General features: G+C 43.7%; 1 protein-coding gene across 1 annotated transcript; it reads left to right on the forward strand.

Annotated features, from left to right (window-relative positions):
- The first annotated feature begins 206 nt into the window (after positions 1-206).
- On the forward strand, positions 207-4,926 carry LOC139453887 (cell surface glycoprotein 1-like). Its single transcript, XM_071235335.1, has 3 exons — positions 207-312; positions 2,369-2,597; positions 3,180-4,926. The coding sequence occupies exons 1-3, from the start codon at positions 207-209 to the stop codon at positions 4,924-4,926; spliced, it is 2,082 nt and encodes a 693-aa protein (XP_071091436.1).
- The last annotated feature ends 9,848 nt before the right edge of the window (positions 4,927-14,774 follow it).

Genomic DNA, 14,774 nt, shown 5'->3' on the forward strand with positions numbered 1-14,774 from the left:
CAATTTGGACTGTAATTAACTAATTCCCGACTTAATATGTATACATAGTCGGTACGTGATACACTTGACAGCTGTTTAAGTGGCCTTGACGTGTAGCTCCCAACAACAACGACAACTGCGTCGATATTGCATGCTATAAGTACGGAGGTATCCTAGCTAGTATCACCATTGTGTTGATCGGGTGAGGTCCTATACACGCTACAGTCATGAAAGTTACACTCGCTTTCCTCGTCGTCTTCATCTCCATCAACGTTTACATGGTCAACGCTGCCACGAACGAATGTCTAACTGACCCTGTAGTAGAATGCGAAGGTAAGCTGAAGATCATTACACACTTAAGGTATTGTTGTGATTATTACTGCATGTAATTGTGACGGATGCAACCTTTTCGGGAACACCTGGTGTTATCACTATTTGATAGTGATTCGTAAACACAATGGTCATTCTATAGTCGGAATCGTACAATCGAATTTGCTTCAGGTAGAGTGAGTGAGTGAGTGAGTGAGCGAGTATGGTTTTACGCCGCCTTTAGCAATATTCCAGCAATATCACGGCGGGGGACACCAGAAATGGGCTTCACACATTGTACCCATGTCGGAAATCAAACCCGGCTCTTCTGCGTGACGAGCGAATGCTTTAACCACTAGGTTACCCGACCGCCCCCTTTAGGCAGAGCTTTCTTATGAATATGGAAATGATTTTGTAGCTATTATTTCCATGTAGTATATATCTGTCTTGTACCTAAATGCTATTTTAAAAAAGAGAGGCCACGGACGTATAGCGATAACTTCAACTTCAAAATTAGCTCCCAAATGAGGTACATGTACATGATTTGTAATCGAAAGAGCATAATAATAATCTGGAATGGTGAATCATGTATGGCGGGCACAGGGGATTCCGTTTTGGTTAAATTCATTGACCTGTAGTTCAAAGGATATGATTTGGAAATGTTTTTTTTAAAATATATTTTAAATTATTTTGCTATTAAAATACAAGATGAGCAGATGACATAGATAGTTCATTGAGTAACAACCTCTCTACACAATATATATATCCACTTTAACCGTGGGCCATATGGATTATGATATACACTTGGTTTTCTTGCTCGAATCAGGGGACACGGATGGCCCAGTCGCCTAAGGTGCCGCCATTTCGCTGTGCTGAGTTGCGTCCCTTGGGCTCGCCTGAAAAATATGAGTTCGAATGCTTACTATGATATAGGTTTGTCAGCATCATTCCCGTCCTCAAGCGTTTTACCAAAGCGGTAAACGTCTGAGACCTGCATCACTTCTGGCTTTCCTCAGACATTTAGCTAAAACGCCGTGATATAACTGGAATACTGTTCAAAGCGGTGTTAAACCCAACTCACTCACTCACATATGCATCATCGCAGATTCTGTGTAGGCGAGATACTGTTCCGTACCGTCAGACCTCGTTAACTCGAGTTATCCAATGTTCGAGATAAGCGGAGCGTCGATATGAGATCATGGTTGCTTTCGATCATGATATCTCTGCTTGAACCACACAGTTTCATCGTTCTAAACGATGTGTCGCGATGAAGGTTTTACTGTAGATGATTGTGGACTTAAAGAGGAGGTGCTCGGGCGAAAGAAAGTATTCACCCATGCTTGATGGTGGCTAAAAATGAAACAAGAAATGATTATTTGATGGTAATGTATTTGATACGGGTAACAGTTATGTTTTGCATCTCAAGTTTGCAGTGTTTCGGCGACTGTTTTCAGCCTCGTATCGTTTAGATGTTTGTAATTTTTGGTCAAATCCAATTTTCAAGTGTAAACTTTCTTTCCCGGCAATTTAGTAAATTTGTTATCATTCACACAGCTCCTTCTTCCACTACTACTACTACTACTACTACTACTACTACTACTACTACTACTACTACTAACTCAACTTATAGGAAGTGGCCGCCTCCGTGGTCTAATGGTAGAGCGTCCGCCCGGAGAGCGAAAGGTCCGGTTCGATCCCCGGCCACGTCATACCAAATAACGTTAAAAGATGGTACTTGTTGTTAACCTGTCTGGCGCTCGGCATTTAGGAGCTAAAACAAGGACTGGTCTGCCAGGAGTCAGTATACTTTGAGTGAGGTATTCATGTTAAACTGCGGCATGGTATCTCAGTGTGCTTGCACTATAAATTGGCATCAGTCCGGATTAGTACAAGCAGACACACACACACACACACACACACACACACACACACACACGTTACACGCGACGTTAAACCCCATTTCACCTCACCTCACTTTCGATGGTTACGCTGAGGGCAGAGGCTCTTTTCCCCCACAGGATTAATTACAACGGCTGCAATGTATAAGTGTTACTGTAGGGTTGTCTGTGTTTGATTTCAGAGTGTTTGACGGACTGTTGCGAGGAACTTCTGATCGCCATCAAGACGTACGAAGACTGCAGCTGCCCGCTACTGACTGAGGCCAATCCAGAGGAGGAACGACAGAACTTCTACCTCCGCGTCTTCTACCGCGAGCTGTCTGTTTGGCTCAAGTGGTACTGCTACCTGCACGGCGCTCACCTCACCTTCGGCGACGGTCTCCCAATTGCCCCGTACTACGAATATGGTGGGTGCTCTTAGTTAAAGTTTTCGACTCATGGAGTACCCCTTTGTCGAGAAAGTAATTTTGTGTTAACTGTCACGTTTCGGATTAATCCAGAGAAAAAGCATAGTTTCCACCCTTGCCGAACTATGCTAAAAATATTCTTGGCTCGATCGTAGCGCCACCAGTGGCTATCACGAGTTATGTCCCTTATATGTCCCTCCTATTGACAATCCTTTCACCTCTCATGTCACATGCATTTGCTTCAAACAAAATGGCGGCGTCCAGTCAAGAGGATCTGATCGATTATCAAGATCTATACAGTAATAAAATGGGTCTTACCCAGAGAAGTGCACCATATCATTTGGGAACCTTGATTAAAAACATGAAAAGAGTAGGAAAATATCTGTTGACGCTATATTGTCGGTACACATGCTTTGTAAATCCTGCAATCAACCGAAATCTGCACGGCAGCTTGTCGATTTCGTTACGCGATTTGATTGGACTATGCGATTGGATATTGACTACCACACCCACACATAACAAAGGACCAGCCCCCACCCCTCAGCCCCAGTGTGGAGTGATCACTGACAACCACACCCACACATAGCCAGGACCAGATCCCAGCTCTCAGACCCAATTTGGAGAGATCACCGACAACCACACATAGCCAGGACCAGACCCCACCCCTGAGACCCAGTGTGGAGAGATCACCCACACCAACACCCACACATAGCCAGGACCAGACCCCAGCCCTCAGACCCAATTTGGAGAAATCACCCACACCCACACTCACACATAGCCAGGACCAGACCCCACCCCTCAGTCCCAGTGTGGAGAGATCACCCACAACCACACCCACACATAGCCAGGACCAGACCCCAGCCCTCAGACCCAATTTGGAGAAATCACCCACACCCACACCCACACCCACACCCACACCCACACCCACACCCACACATAGCCAGGACCAGACCCCACCCCTCAGCCCCAGTGTGGAGAGATCACCCACAACCACACCCACACATAGCCAGGACCAGACCCCACCCCTCAGCCCCAGTGTGGAGAGATCACCCACAACCACACCCACACATAGCCAGGACCAGACCCCAGCCCTCAGACCCAATTTGGAGAAATCACCCACACCCACACCCACACCCACACCCACACATAGCCAGGACCAGACCCCACCCCTCAGCCCCAGTGTGGAGAGATCACCCACAACCACACCCACACATAGCCAGGACCAGACCCCACCCCTGAGACCCAGTGTGGAGAGATCACCCACAACCACACCCACACATAGCCAGGACCAGACCCCAGCCCTCAGACCCAATTTGGAGAAATCACCCACACCCACACTCACACATAGCCAGGACCAGACCCCACCCCTCAGCCCCAGTGTGGAGAGATCACCCACAACCACACCCACACATAGCCAGGACCAGACCCCAGCCCTCAGACCCAATTTGGAGAAATCACCCACACCCACACCCACACCCACACCCACACATAGCCAGGACCAGACCCCACCCCTCAGCCCCAGTGTGGAGAGATCACCCACAACCACACCCACACATAGCCAGGACCAGACCCCAGCCCTCAGACCCAATTTGGAGAAATCACCCACACCCACACTCACACATAGCCAGGACCAGACCCCACCCCTCAGCCCCAGTGTGGAGAGATCACCCACAACCACACCCACACATAGCCAGGACCAGACCCCAGCCCTCAGACCCAATTTGGAGAAATCACCCACACCCACACCCACACCCACACCCACACATAGCCAGGACCAGACCCCACCCCTCAGCCCCAGTGTGGAGAGATCACCCACAACCACACCCACACATAGCCAGGACCAGACCCCACCCCTCAGCCCCAGTGTGGAGAGATCACCCACAACCACACCCACACATAGCCAGGACAAGACCCCAGCCCTCAGACCCAATTTGGAGAGATCACCGACAACCAAACCCACACATAGCCAGGACCAGACCCCACCCCTCAGACCCAGTTTGGAGAGATCACCGACAACCACACATAGCCAGGACCAGACCCCACCCCTGAGACCCAGTTTGGAGAAATCACCCACACCCACACCCACACCCACACATCGGCTCCTGCAGCAAGGTGTCGCAGAAGCCAACTCCTCACCCAAACCATACGCTGGACTAGACCGCGGCGACGGTCCTCCTCGTCGACTTAGTCTGCGGACACCCAAGATGGTGGCCGCAACCATCTTTCATGAGGTGGTATTTGATCTTAAACCAATAGTGTCTCTGAACAGTAATATATATCGATTCACCAGTTTTGATTTGTATAATCTTATGATTTCAGATGAAGAGAAATAAACTACGGTGGAGGACAAGAAGCACGTTTATGTCTCTACGTGATATAAAGAATTATGTTTAGAACAGACTCAGTTTTATATTGTCATTTCATTTTTGCTATCCAGCATTCGTAGATCTTAAATTGTCTTAACGATTGCCATTATGGGTTTACTTCATCCCGCTCTGTCAGTACCATGGAACGGAAGGAATGAGTGAGTATGGTTTTACGCCGCTTTTAGCAATTTTCCAGCAATGTCACGGCGGGGGACACCAGCAATGGGCTTCACACGTTGTACCCATGTCGGGAATCGAACCCGGGTCTTCGGCGTGACGAGCGAACGCTTTAACCACTAGGCTACCCGACCGCCCCGGAGCGAAAGGAGCGTTATGCTAATAGTACAGGATAAGACGAATTGATATATATTATTTACACGTAGGACACGACCTTCCATAACGTCGTTTCGCCCAGATCTACTCGATTATTTACAGACCGCCGTCATATAGTTGGAATATTGTGTGGCGTTAAACAACAAACTAAACCAATGAACATGACCTACCTGAAGGGATCGATGCAAACCAATAAAGGGGGAGTCTGCATGGGCGAGGTTTGTTTGTTTGTTGTTTAACGCCGCACTCAGCAATATTCCAGCTATATGACGACGGTCTGTAAATAATCGAGTCTGGACCAGACAATCCAGTGATTGACATCGTGAGCATCGATCGACGCAATTGGGATACAATGACATACATCAACCAAGTCAGCGAGCCTGACCACCCGATCCCCTTAGTCGCCTCTTACGACAAGCATAGTCGCCTTTTACGGCAAGCAAGGGTTGCTGAAGGCCTATTCTAACCCGAATCTTCACGGGTCGCATGGGCTAGGTGGCAGTCCCATCACGCAAACCCAAGAGCGGAAGGTCGGTGGTTCGATCCCCGGACACTTCATACCAAAAGGCATTAAAATATAGACCAGGTACTTGTTGTTATCCTGCCTGGCGCACACACACACACACACACACACACACACACACACACACAAGCTTATTTGTTTGTTGTTTAACGTCGCACCCAGCAATATTACAGCTATATGATGAAGTCCTGCAAAATTCGAGTCTGGACAAGACAATCCAGTGATTGACATCATGAGCATCGCTCCACGCAATAGGGATACTATGACATGCATCAACCAATCACTCGGTCCTTTTAATCGCCTCTTACGACGAGCATAGTCACCTTTTACAACATGGGTTGCGGAAGACCAACTCTACCCCGGATCTTCACGGGATGCAGACAGAAGCAATTCACTGATACAAGTCTTTATTTCCACATATAAGCAAATGATCCACTACAATCAAAGTTCACTAATTTCTTATTCTGACAAAGCATTGTTCACAGGTCGCCGTGGTATATACATGTGTCGTCATAACGAAAGCGAGGACACAATGATTTTTCAGAAACTGGGCTCATAAGGCTAGAAGGTGTAGAAGGTGACGAACATTGTAAGGATGGATCACTTAAAATCAGTGATGACACCAGGGCCCACTTGCACAAAGCGATCTTAGCGCTAGGACTATCGTAAGCCTATATTAAAGTATGGGAGTTACGATCATCTTAGCGCTAAGATCGGTTTGGGCAAGTGGGCCCGGGTGTTCGCGAAAAGGGTAATACTAAGCATATTCTGCTCTACCGGTAACACCCGTCACTCGGATAAAAAATATTTTTTAATGCAAAAATTATATCTATAAACACATCTATATCTTTAATCCAGATTCAATATTTCTGCCTTACGAGAAACTGGCAAAGAGCAAAACGTCTTATACATCCACATTCTTTTGGGACATCAGGAAGACAAATATCTGTCTTGATGGATACTGATGGAACTAGAGCAAAAGATATTCATCTTTTAATTCTTACAAATCACAAAGCATTAACTTTGGTTTCGCTAAAACGCTGTTTTTGTTCTTTTGAACCATGTGAGGAAGAACAAAATTTAGCGAACCTCTTCAAAATCCTTATCAAATCATGGGTTTATATAGCGTTCAGTTTCTAACAGAGATTTATAAGACGCAAAATGATTTATGAATGCAGAATTACTAATCTTTTGACTCAAGATTGGTCCATCGATGTCAATAGATCTTCTCTGGAATATTTCTATAACTTAATGTATATCTTCGCAATCCTACTATATCCAGGCATAACCAAGACCCGATTCAAAGAAAAGCAGTCTCACACAAGATGCCCACTTAACTGTACCATTATCGTCTTGTCCTTTAAGCATTTTATAACGTGCGTCTTATACATCGGCTGAAATAGGTTACACTTACAGTAGATGATAACGACCAGCCCCTCCAAGAACAGCATTAGACGATTCTTTATCACTGATTAACAAATACACCTTGAACATAATACTGTCGACATCTTCTATACTTTCTCTAAATGACAAAAAACCCTAAATTTTTGCAATTGTAGCTATTTTACAATCAAACAATAGAAACAATTACCTAAATGATATGTAATGATAAAGCTTAACTCAACTCTAATTAACTCTAACATGCTAACATGGCCTGTGTCGCTCGGGTTTCACAGGTTTAAGATAAGGTTTTAGATCATAGAAGCAAAGATGAAAGACAATGGCCAAGTATATATGATATGTTTTCATTTGTGTATTATCATAATACCATTTTTCAATATAAAACACCATTTCTGAATACCAAAATAATTGACATATCCATATTGACCCCCAGACACCAAGTATCACGAACTGATTCCTGTGTATCTAATTTTCTCTGCAACTCAATAACAGAGTCCGATATAATTTAATCGGCCAAAAACAACCATTTGATTTCACCAATAAACTCATAAACACAAATACCTTTTGTTGCATTGTTATCTATATCTTTGGCATGCTGGTCTATAAGGAATATGAACAACAGTGGACTTAATATACAGCCCTGTCGGACTCCGCTGCAGTTCTGAAATGCGTCAGTTCTGAAACTTCCAATGCGAACACAAGCACAAACATTTGCACACATAATTTTAAACACTTTAACATTTTAACACTTTAAAAAATTTGCCAGGCATGCCATTCTGTAAAGATATGTGCAATAATGTAGTCCTATCAATAGAATCATTTCGGGAAATCAGTACATGTGCCATAAATACGATGCTTTGATTTTGGAAGACATTTTTGCGGTAAACACTGTAAATCAAAGATATTATTAGTATTCGAATGATCGTGATTGAGACCCGCTTGGGTTTCTGATATAAGTTCCTTTACTTCTAACAACTGACGTAGTCTACTTTCAATAATGGATGTAAACATCCCCTGTAGGTAATAGGATCAGACTTGTCCCCCTTCTTAAAATGCGTCAATATTATTCCTACATTTCATCAATTGGGGTAAAATACCAGTATCCAAAAATAGAATTAAACTAAAGACGTATATATGGAACAAAGTGCAAAGCATTGTGTTTAAAACTGATGGCAAACCATCCTGGTCCTTTCCCACGGTGTTGGTGATTTTATGGCGTCTCACTTCATCTTCACATATAAAATCCAACAGCATATCCGCATTATTTAATCTTCACAATTCAAACAAACATGTTCTTTAACAAACTCCCATACCACGCTGTCAGAATCAGTTTGCACCGAGTTTTTGGATTGATTAAAGATATCTTTAAAATATGTAGAACCATGTTAGTGGGTACAAACTTTCCCCGTCAGTGATTTTACGGTGCGCCAAAATACGCCAGAATCACTAGCAGTGAAAGTAAGCTGCTTTTCCTCGCACGTCTTTCACAAATCCCTCTTGAACTAGAATGAGTACATTTTCTTTCATCACTTTTTTCTTGCGTTCAGATAGGGTATCTTATTTCAATACTGTATTACATTATGTTGGTCAGTATGACTTTATGAAGTGAATCTATTATGATACCTATTAAATACATGTAGGACAGGCAAATTTGTCAATACGGTATGATTATGTGAAAAGGTTGTGACATGTAGACCAGAAGGCCATAAATTTATCGTTTTCACATTTCGTATATGAGACATATTTTTTGCGTATCATATCAGCTTAAAAGATTTGTTTTAGTTCGGTAATATTAGGGAGAGGATTTGAGCATTTTTTAGTAGAAAAATTGCGTTGTTGCAATATAAATTAAATTCAAGACGTCATAACATTTTTCTTTAAATAAAAAAATAATGTGATTCTTAGCTATATTTAGCATAGTACCAGTTCTATTCTCTATCCGCTGAGTACATTTCTTAGTTTGCTTTGTTCTTTGATTTGCGAAGAATATGTTACGTTGATATCTAATTCGGTTTGCACTGAACATTCCTCGACAAACCATCTACTGGTAAGCCAGGTTAAGTTGAGTTGTGACCTAACAATTAACCCTGTATGACTATGTACGAGGTCCGCCAACTGGCGCGTACCATTGTGAAAAAAGGGTTAGCGGGTGGTCCGCGCCAAGTGGTAAGATGGACATGTGTGCGTCCTGTCTCGACTGATAACGAGTTCTAGAGGCGAGTTCACTATCACATAATAATACGTGCTGATGTGAGGTACCCGATGCTCGTGAAAACAGTGGCAGCAAAATTGCATAGATAACAACAATTGAGAAGTATGGTGACAATGAAGAGAATTCATTTGCGATAAAAATGGAATATTTTTTTAACCCAGAGAGCAATGGATAGTGTCAGGTCATTCATCAAATAGTTGTAAAGTTTCGGACCTTAACGCAGAGATAGTTGACTCAATGACATACTCCTTAATTAATCCCTTGTGATTGTTTAAGGGGTTTCAGCATTCTGTAAATGCTAGCAAACGACTCTAAGAGAATTCTGGTATCGACTTGTCACACCGACCTCTTAATAGTCTTGTGTGTCCAAGGGAACGTGACACGTGAAGATTCCGGGGTAGAATAGGTCTTCAGCAACCCATGCTTGCCGTAAAGGGTGACTATGCTTGTCGTAAAAAGCGATTAACGGGATCGGGTGGTCAGGCTCGCTGACTTGGTTGATGCATGTCATCAATCCCAATTGCGTGGATCGATGCAAATGATATTAATCCCTGGATTGTCTGGTCCAGACTCGATTATTTACAGACCGCCGTCATATAGCTGGAATATTGCTGAGTGCGGCGTGAAACAACAAACCAACCAACCAACCAATTTCATCGTCATTGAAACGTGCACAACATGCGAACACCCTCTCTACCTGCAACAAACCAAATGTTTGGCCAAATTCTGTGCACCTCCAACTTGTCTCAAACGCGTTTTGCGAGTTCAACTTATCCTGGATAGCTGCTAGGTTGTTCATTAGCAGCATCAATATTTGCCTTTTTTTTAAATAGAGTACAAATTTATTTGTTTTGTTTTTTCAGTTTGTGATTTTCTTACTTCATAGAACATGTCTGCGTAGTAAATCTATTAAAAATCCAGCAATTAAACATCACTGGATGCAGTTCATGCATTTAGGTCACCATATAGAACTACATTAAACTACGGTTATAACGAACTCAAAGGATATACACAGAAAATGCCCGGGACCAAACAATAGTACGCTATATCCGTCAGTTCGTTATAAACGTAGTTTACTGTATATCAATGCCATTCTCAGACATAATATCCGGGGTAGAATAGGACTTCAGCAACCCATGCTTGCCGTAAAAGGCGAATATGGTTGTCGTAAGAGGCGACTAACGGGATCGGGTGGTCAGGCTCGTTGCCTTGGTTGATGCATGTCATCGTATTCCAATTGCGTGGATCGATGCTCATGATGTCAAGCACTGAATTGTCTGGTCAAGACTCGATTATTTACAGACCGCCGTGATATAGCTGTAATATTGCTGAGTGCGGCGTTAAACAACAAACAAAACGTAACGGTCTCCAGTTGAAGCACTCTAGTCAACACTGACAGGTTTCGCGCCAGACTCAAGCCTCGCGAATCTGACAGTTATCCCAGTAACTGTTGCTTCTTGTAATGTACTGCGCACATATAGAGTGACTCCCCCTGAAAAACGACCTAAGTGCTTAACACGTCTTGCTGAAGAGGGGCGGTCGGATAGCCTAGTGATTAAAGCGTTCGCTCGTCACGCCGAAGACCCGGGTTCAATTCCCGACATGGGTACAATATGTGAAGCCCATTTCTGGTGTCCCCCGTCGTGATATTGCTGGAATATTGCTAAAAGCGGCGTAAAACCATACTCACTCACTCACCCACTTGCTGAAGAAGCATGACATATGTACTATTTAAATGTTGTTGATGCATTGTTTTAGCAAGGAAGACAATATAAAACTGTTTTATACTTTTGGCGGGAATAATAGGAACTGAGTTTTTGCAAGCATCTAATTAATGTTCAAGGAACAAATGTTGAACAACTGAGAGTTAGGAGAGATATGCTTAAATTAGATTTGTTTGTTTTGTTTGTTTGTTGTTTCACGCCGCACTCAACAATATTCCAGCTATATGAAGGCGGTCTTTAAATAATCGAGTCTGGACCAGACAATCCAGGGATAGACATCGCAATTGGGATAGTCAGCGAGCCTGACCACCCGATCCCGTTTGTCGCCTCTTAAGACAAGCATTGTCGTCTTTTACGGAAGGCATGGGTTGCTGAAGACCTATTCTACCCCGGATCTTCACGGGTCGCTTAAATAGAATCGACCTTCCTTTTAAGGTTCCAGGGGTGTTGGTCACTGCCGAGTCCCGAGCTGTCAGACTGTCCGTCGCGCAAAGAGTGAGTGAGTGAGTTTGGTTTTACGCCGCTTTTAGCAATATTCCAGCAATATCACGGCGGGGGACACCAGAAATGGGCTTCACACATTGTACCCATGTCGGGAATCGAACCCGGGTCTTTGTCGTGACGAGCGAACGCTTTAACCACTAGGCTACCCGACCGCCCCCGTCGCGCAAAGAAGATGTCCGGGTGGCCCGCTCCGATCAGAAGCTTCCGCTCGTCTGCTGGGGGCACGGATGGCACAGTCGTCTAAGGAGCCGCAAGTCGGTGTGCAGAGTTGCTTCCCTTGAGTACACCTGAAGCCTATGATTGTGGGTTCGAATCCCGGTTCGCCCGAATTATGATTCTTGGTTTGTTAGCACTTTACCCGTGTTCGTGTGTTTCACCAAAGGGTTACACATCTGATACCCGCATCACTTCGGGCTTTCCTCCACATTAAGCTGATGTAACTGGAATACTGTTCAAAGCGGCATTAAACTCAACTCTCTCTCTCTCAGCTCGCTCGCCTTCTCAAGGATATCTCGAACCATTGCACTTGCCTCAACGCAAGCCAAGGAAGGAGACACACAACCGCAATGTGTATTGCTATAACACAACACAATGATAGGTTCACAAGTGTACCATTGCTTGACAAAGCTGCCATTGTACCATTTCTATATACTGCATGTTAAGTGACAAGAAAGTTCAGAATCACGCCAAAACAGAGGTGCAAAATCATCTTCAAAGTTGCAAAACTGAATCTAAAATACTTCTGTCAAAACTCGGAACCTAATTTTCCTTGATGCATTCATTAATATCTTGTTCATTATATACATCCAAATGCTTTTATTCATGATTGAATCAATACATGAAACTAAGTAGCTTTGACGATGACGTCACTTGGAGGCTTCTCACTAGAGTACTGCACCAAAGGGGTTAAGTAGCGATAGGCAACGTAGGTCAACAGAAGTATGAGGTGAGGTGAGGTGAAATGGGGTTTAACGTCGCGTCCAAGATTATTGCACTTATATAGCGACGTGCATGTACGTGTGTGTGTGTGTGTGTGTGTGTCTGGCTGCTTGTATTAGTCTGATGCCGATTTATAGTGCTAACACACTGATATACCATGCCGCAGTTTAACATGAATACCCCTATCAGACACAGTATACTGACTTCGAGCCGACCAGTCCTTGTTTTAGCCCCTTAATGCCGAGCGCCAGACAGGGTAACAACAAGTACCATCTTTTAACGTCTTTTGGTATGACGCGGCTGGGGATCGAACCCCGGATCTTCCGCTCTCCGGGCGGACGCTCTACCATTAGACCACGGAGGCGGTCAACAGAAGTATGACACAAATGAGTTTACATGTGTCAACATTGGTCTACTGCAGTTAGCTCGGGTTATACCTTTGTCAGCACGGGTTCACCTGGCTCGTCCAGGGTTTTTTAAAATCGAACGTATTCCATTCTAATAACAGCGCCAAATCTCTTCCATACTTATCAGAAATATCTGCCAAACGCAGAGTCGACTGTACGATTCCGGCCATGTCATGAGCACGTGTTAATGAATCACTATCAAACAGTGATGATACCAGGTGTTTGCGAAAGGGTGAGAGTATCCTGCCCCACCGGTGGAACCCGTCACAAATACATGCAAAGGCAAGTCAATTGTTCACCCGAAAAAACACGGGAACATGTGGTACAAGTCAAAATAGGGAATTGCAACTGACACAATTTTTGTTACTGATGCGTCAAATTTCGAAATGACCACCACATGTCTACCATAACACTTTTTGAAGCTTTACTGAGGCCTTGAATGATGTAACTTATGACGTTTTTTTTAGAAAGAGCATGCTCGATTGTACATCAAAATGTATGAAATGAAAACACCAAAGACTAGAGCTGCTGGAATATATCTCGACGCAAAGGTTTGTTTGTTTGCTTGTTTGTTTGTTGTTTAACGCCGCACTCAGCAATATTACAGCTATATGACGTCGGTCTGTAAAAAAATCGAGTCTGGACCAGACAATTCAGTGCTTGACATCATGTGCATCGATCCACGCAATTGGGATACGATGACATGTATCAACCAAGTCAGCGAGCCTGACTACCCGATCCCGTTAGTCGCCTCTTACGAAAAGCATAGTCGCCTTTTATGACGAGCAAGAGTTGCTGAAGATATATTCTAATTCGGATCTTCACGGGTCTTGACACAAAGGAAACAGTGACAACTGAAAAGTTGAAGTCATCTTTTTTGTCACACAACCTTGTAGAGAGTTTTTATCACCCTAAATCTACTCTGGCGAGGTTAACCATACATACGGACGGACACACGAGTGCATATGCACTCGACGGAGATGACATCACAATCAGGGACGCGGAAGGTGCCTCGATGACGATCTCCGTAGAGGTTGATCACATTTGGTCTGCCAATCTTTGGTCTGTCGAGGGTCTGACCAAACTGATTTAAACATGGTAACAGTCTGGCGATGGCAATTACTAGGCTTGTACAGCCGAACGTACATCATAATTAATATGAAGTCACGATGCTCCATCTGTGCAATGTCAATTAGAACAACCCTCTATCGCTGGTTTGTATTTCAAAAAGATAATTATTCTTCTGAGAACACTAAAAATGTACAACCTTATCGGGCTAATTTTATACCCATTTTGAATTCCTAAGGTTTGTCGCAATATTGTTTCAGACAATAAACACGTTCAATGTTTAATTTCTTTTGACTGTGAGTATATTTGTCCTTCAAATATAATTACATATCTCGATTACTGCTTCATATTAATTGAGAAAAAGTCATTTCCTTCCTGTCCGCTTTGCTGTGTGATAAGTTTTGCATCTTCCGTATCATTTACTACAATAATATGTAATATGTCGACAAATTAGAAATAACAATAATTTGAAATTTGAAACATGTGATATCATGCTATAATATTCTAATTTCGAATATAATTACGTAATTCCGGATTTAATAAGGTTATATAGTCGGTGCGCGGCGTACATGGCAGCTGGCCATAGTAACATGGCCGTGGTCACCTGTGACCCCCTGAAGACTGGCTGATGTATGTTATATAAGTACCACTGTAGTTTACGGCTCATCGTGTTTATCCGGTGACGTGCTACACTCGCTACAGTC

This window comes from Haliotis cracherodii, unplaced genomic scaffold (assembly GCF_022045235.1).
Source record: "Haliotis cracherodii isolate W230 unplaced genomic scaffold, xgHalCrac1.p SCAF_10, whole genome shotgun sequence".
Lineage (NCBI taxonomy): Eukaryota > Metazoa > Mollusca > Gastropoda > Lepetellida > Haliotidae > Haliotis > Haliotis cracherodii.

Excerpts from the sequence above, each read along its gene's own strand:
- LOC139453887 (XM_071235335.1), top strand. The coding sequence starts at position 207 with ATGAAAGTTACACTCGCTTTCCTCGTCGTCTTCATCTCCATCAACGTT. Across the intron at positions 313-2,368 it reads CCCTGTAGTAGAATGCGAAG|AGTGTTTGACGGACTGTTGC; the intron begins GTAAGCTGAAGA and ends GTTTGATTTCAG. Across the intron at positions 2,598-3,179 it reads CCGTACTACGAATATGGTGG|CCAGGACCAGATCCCAGCTC; the intron begins GTGCTCTTAGTT and ends ACCCACACATAG.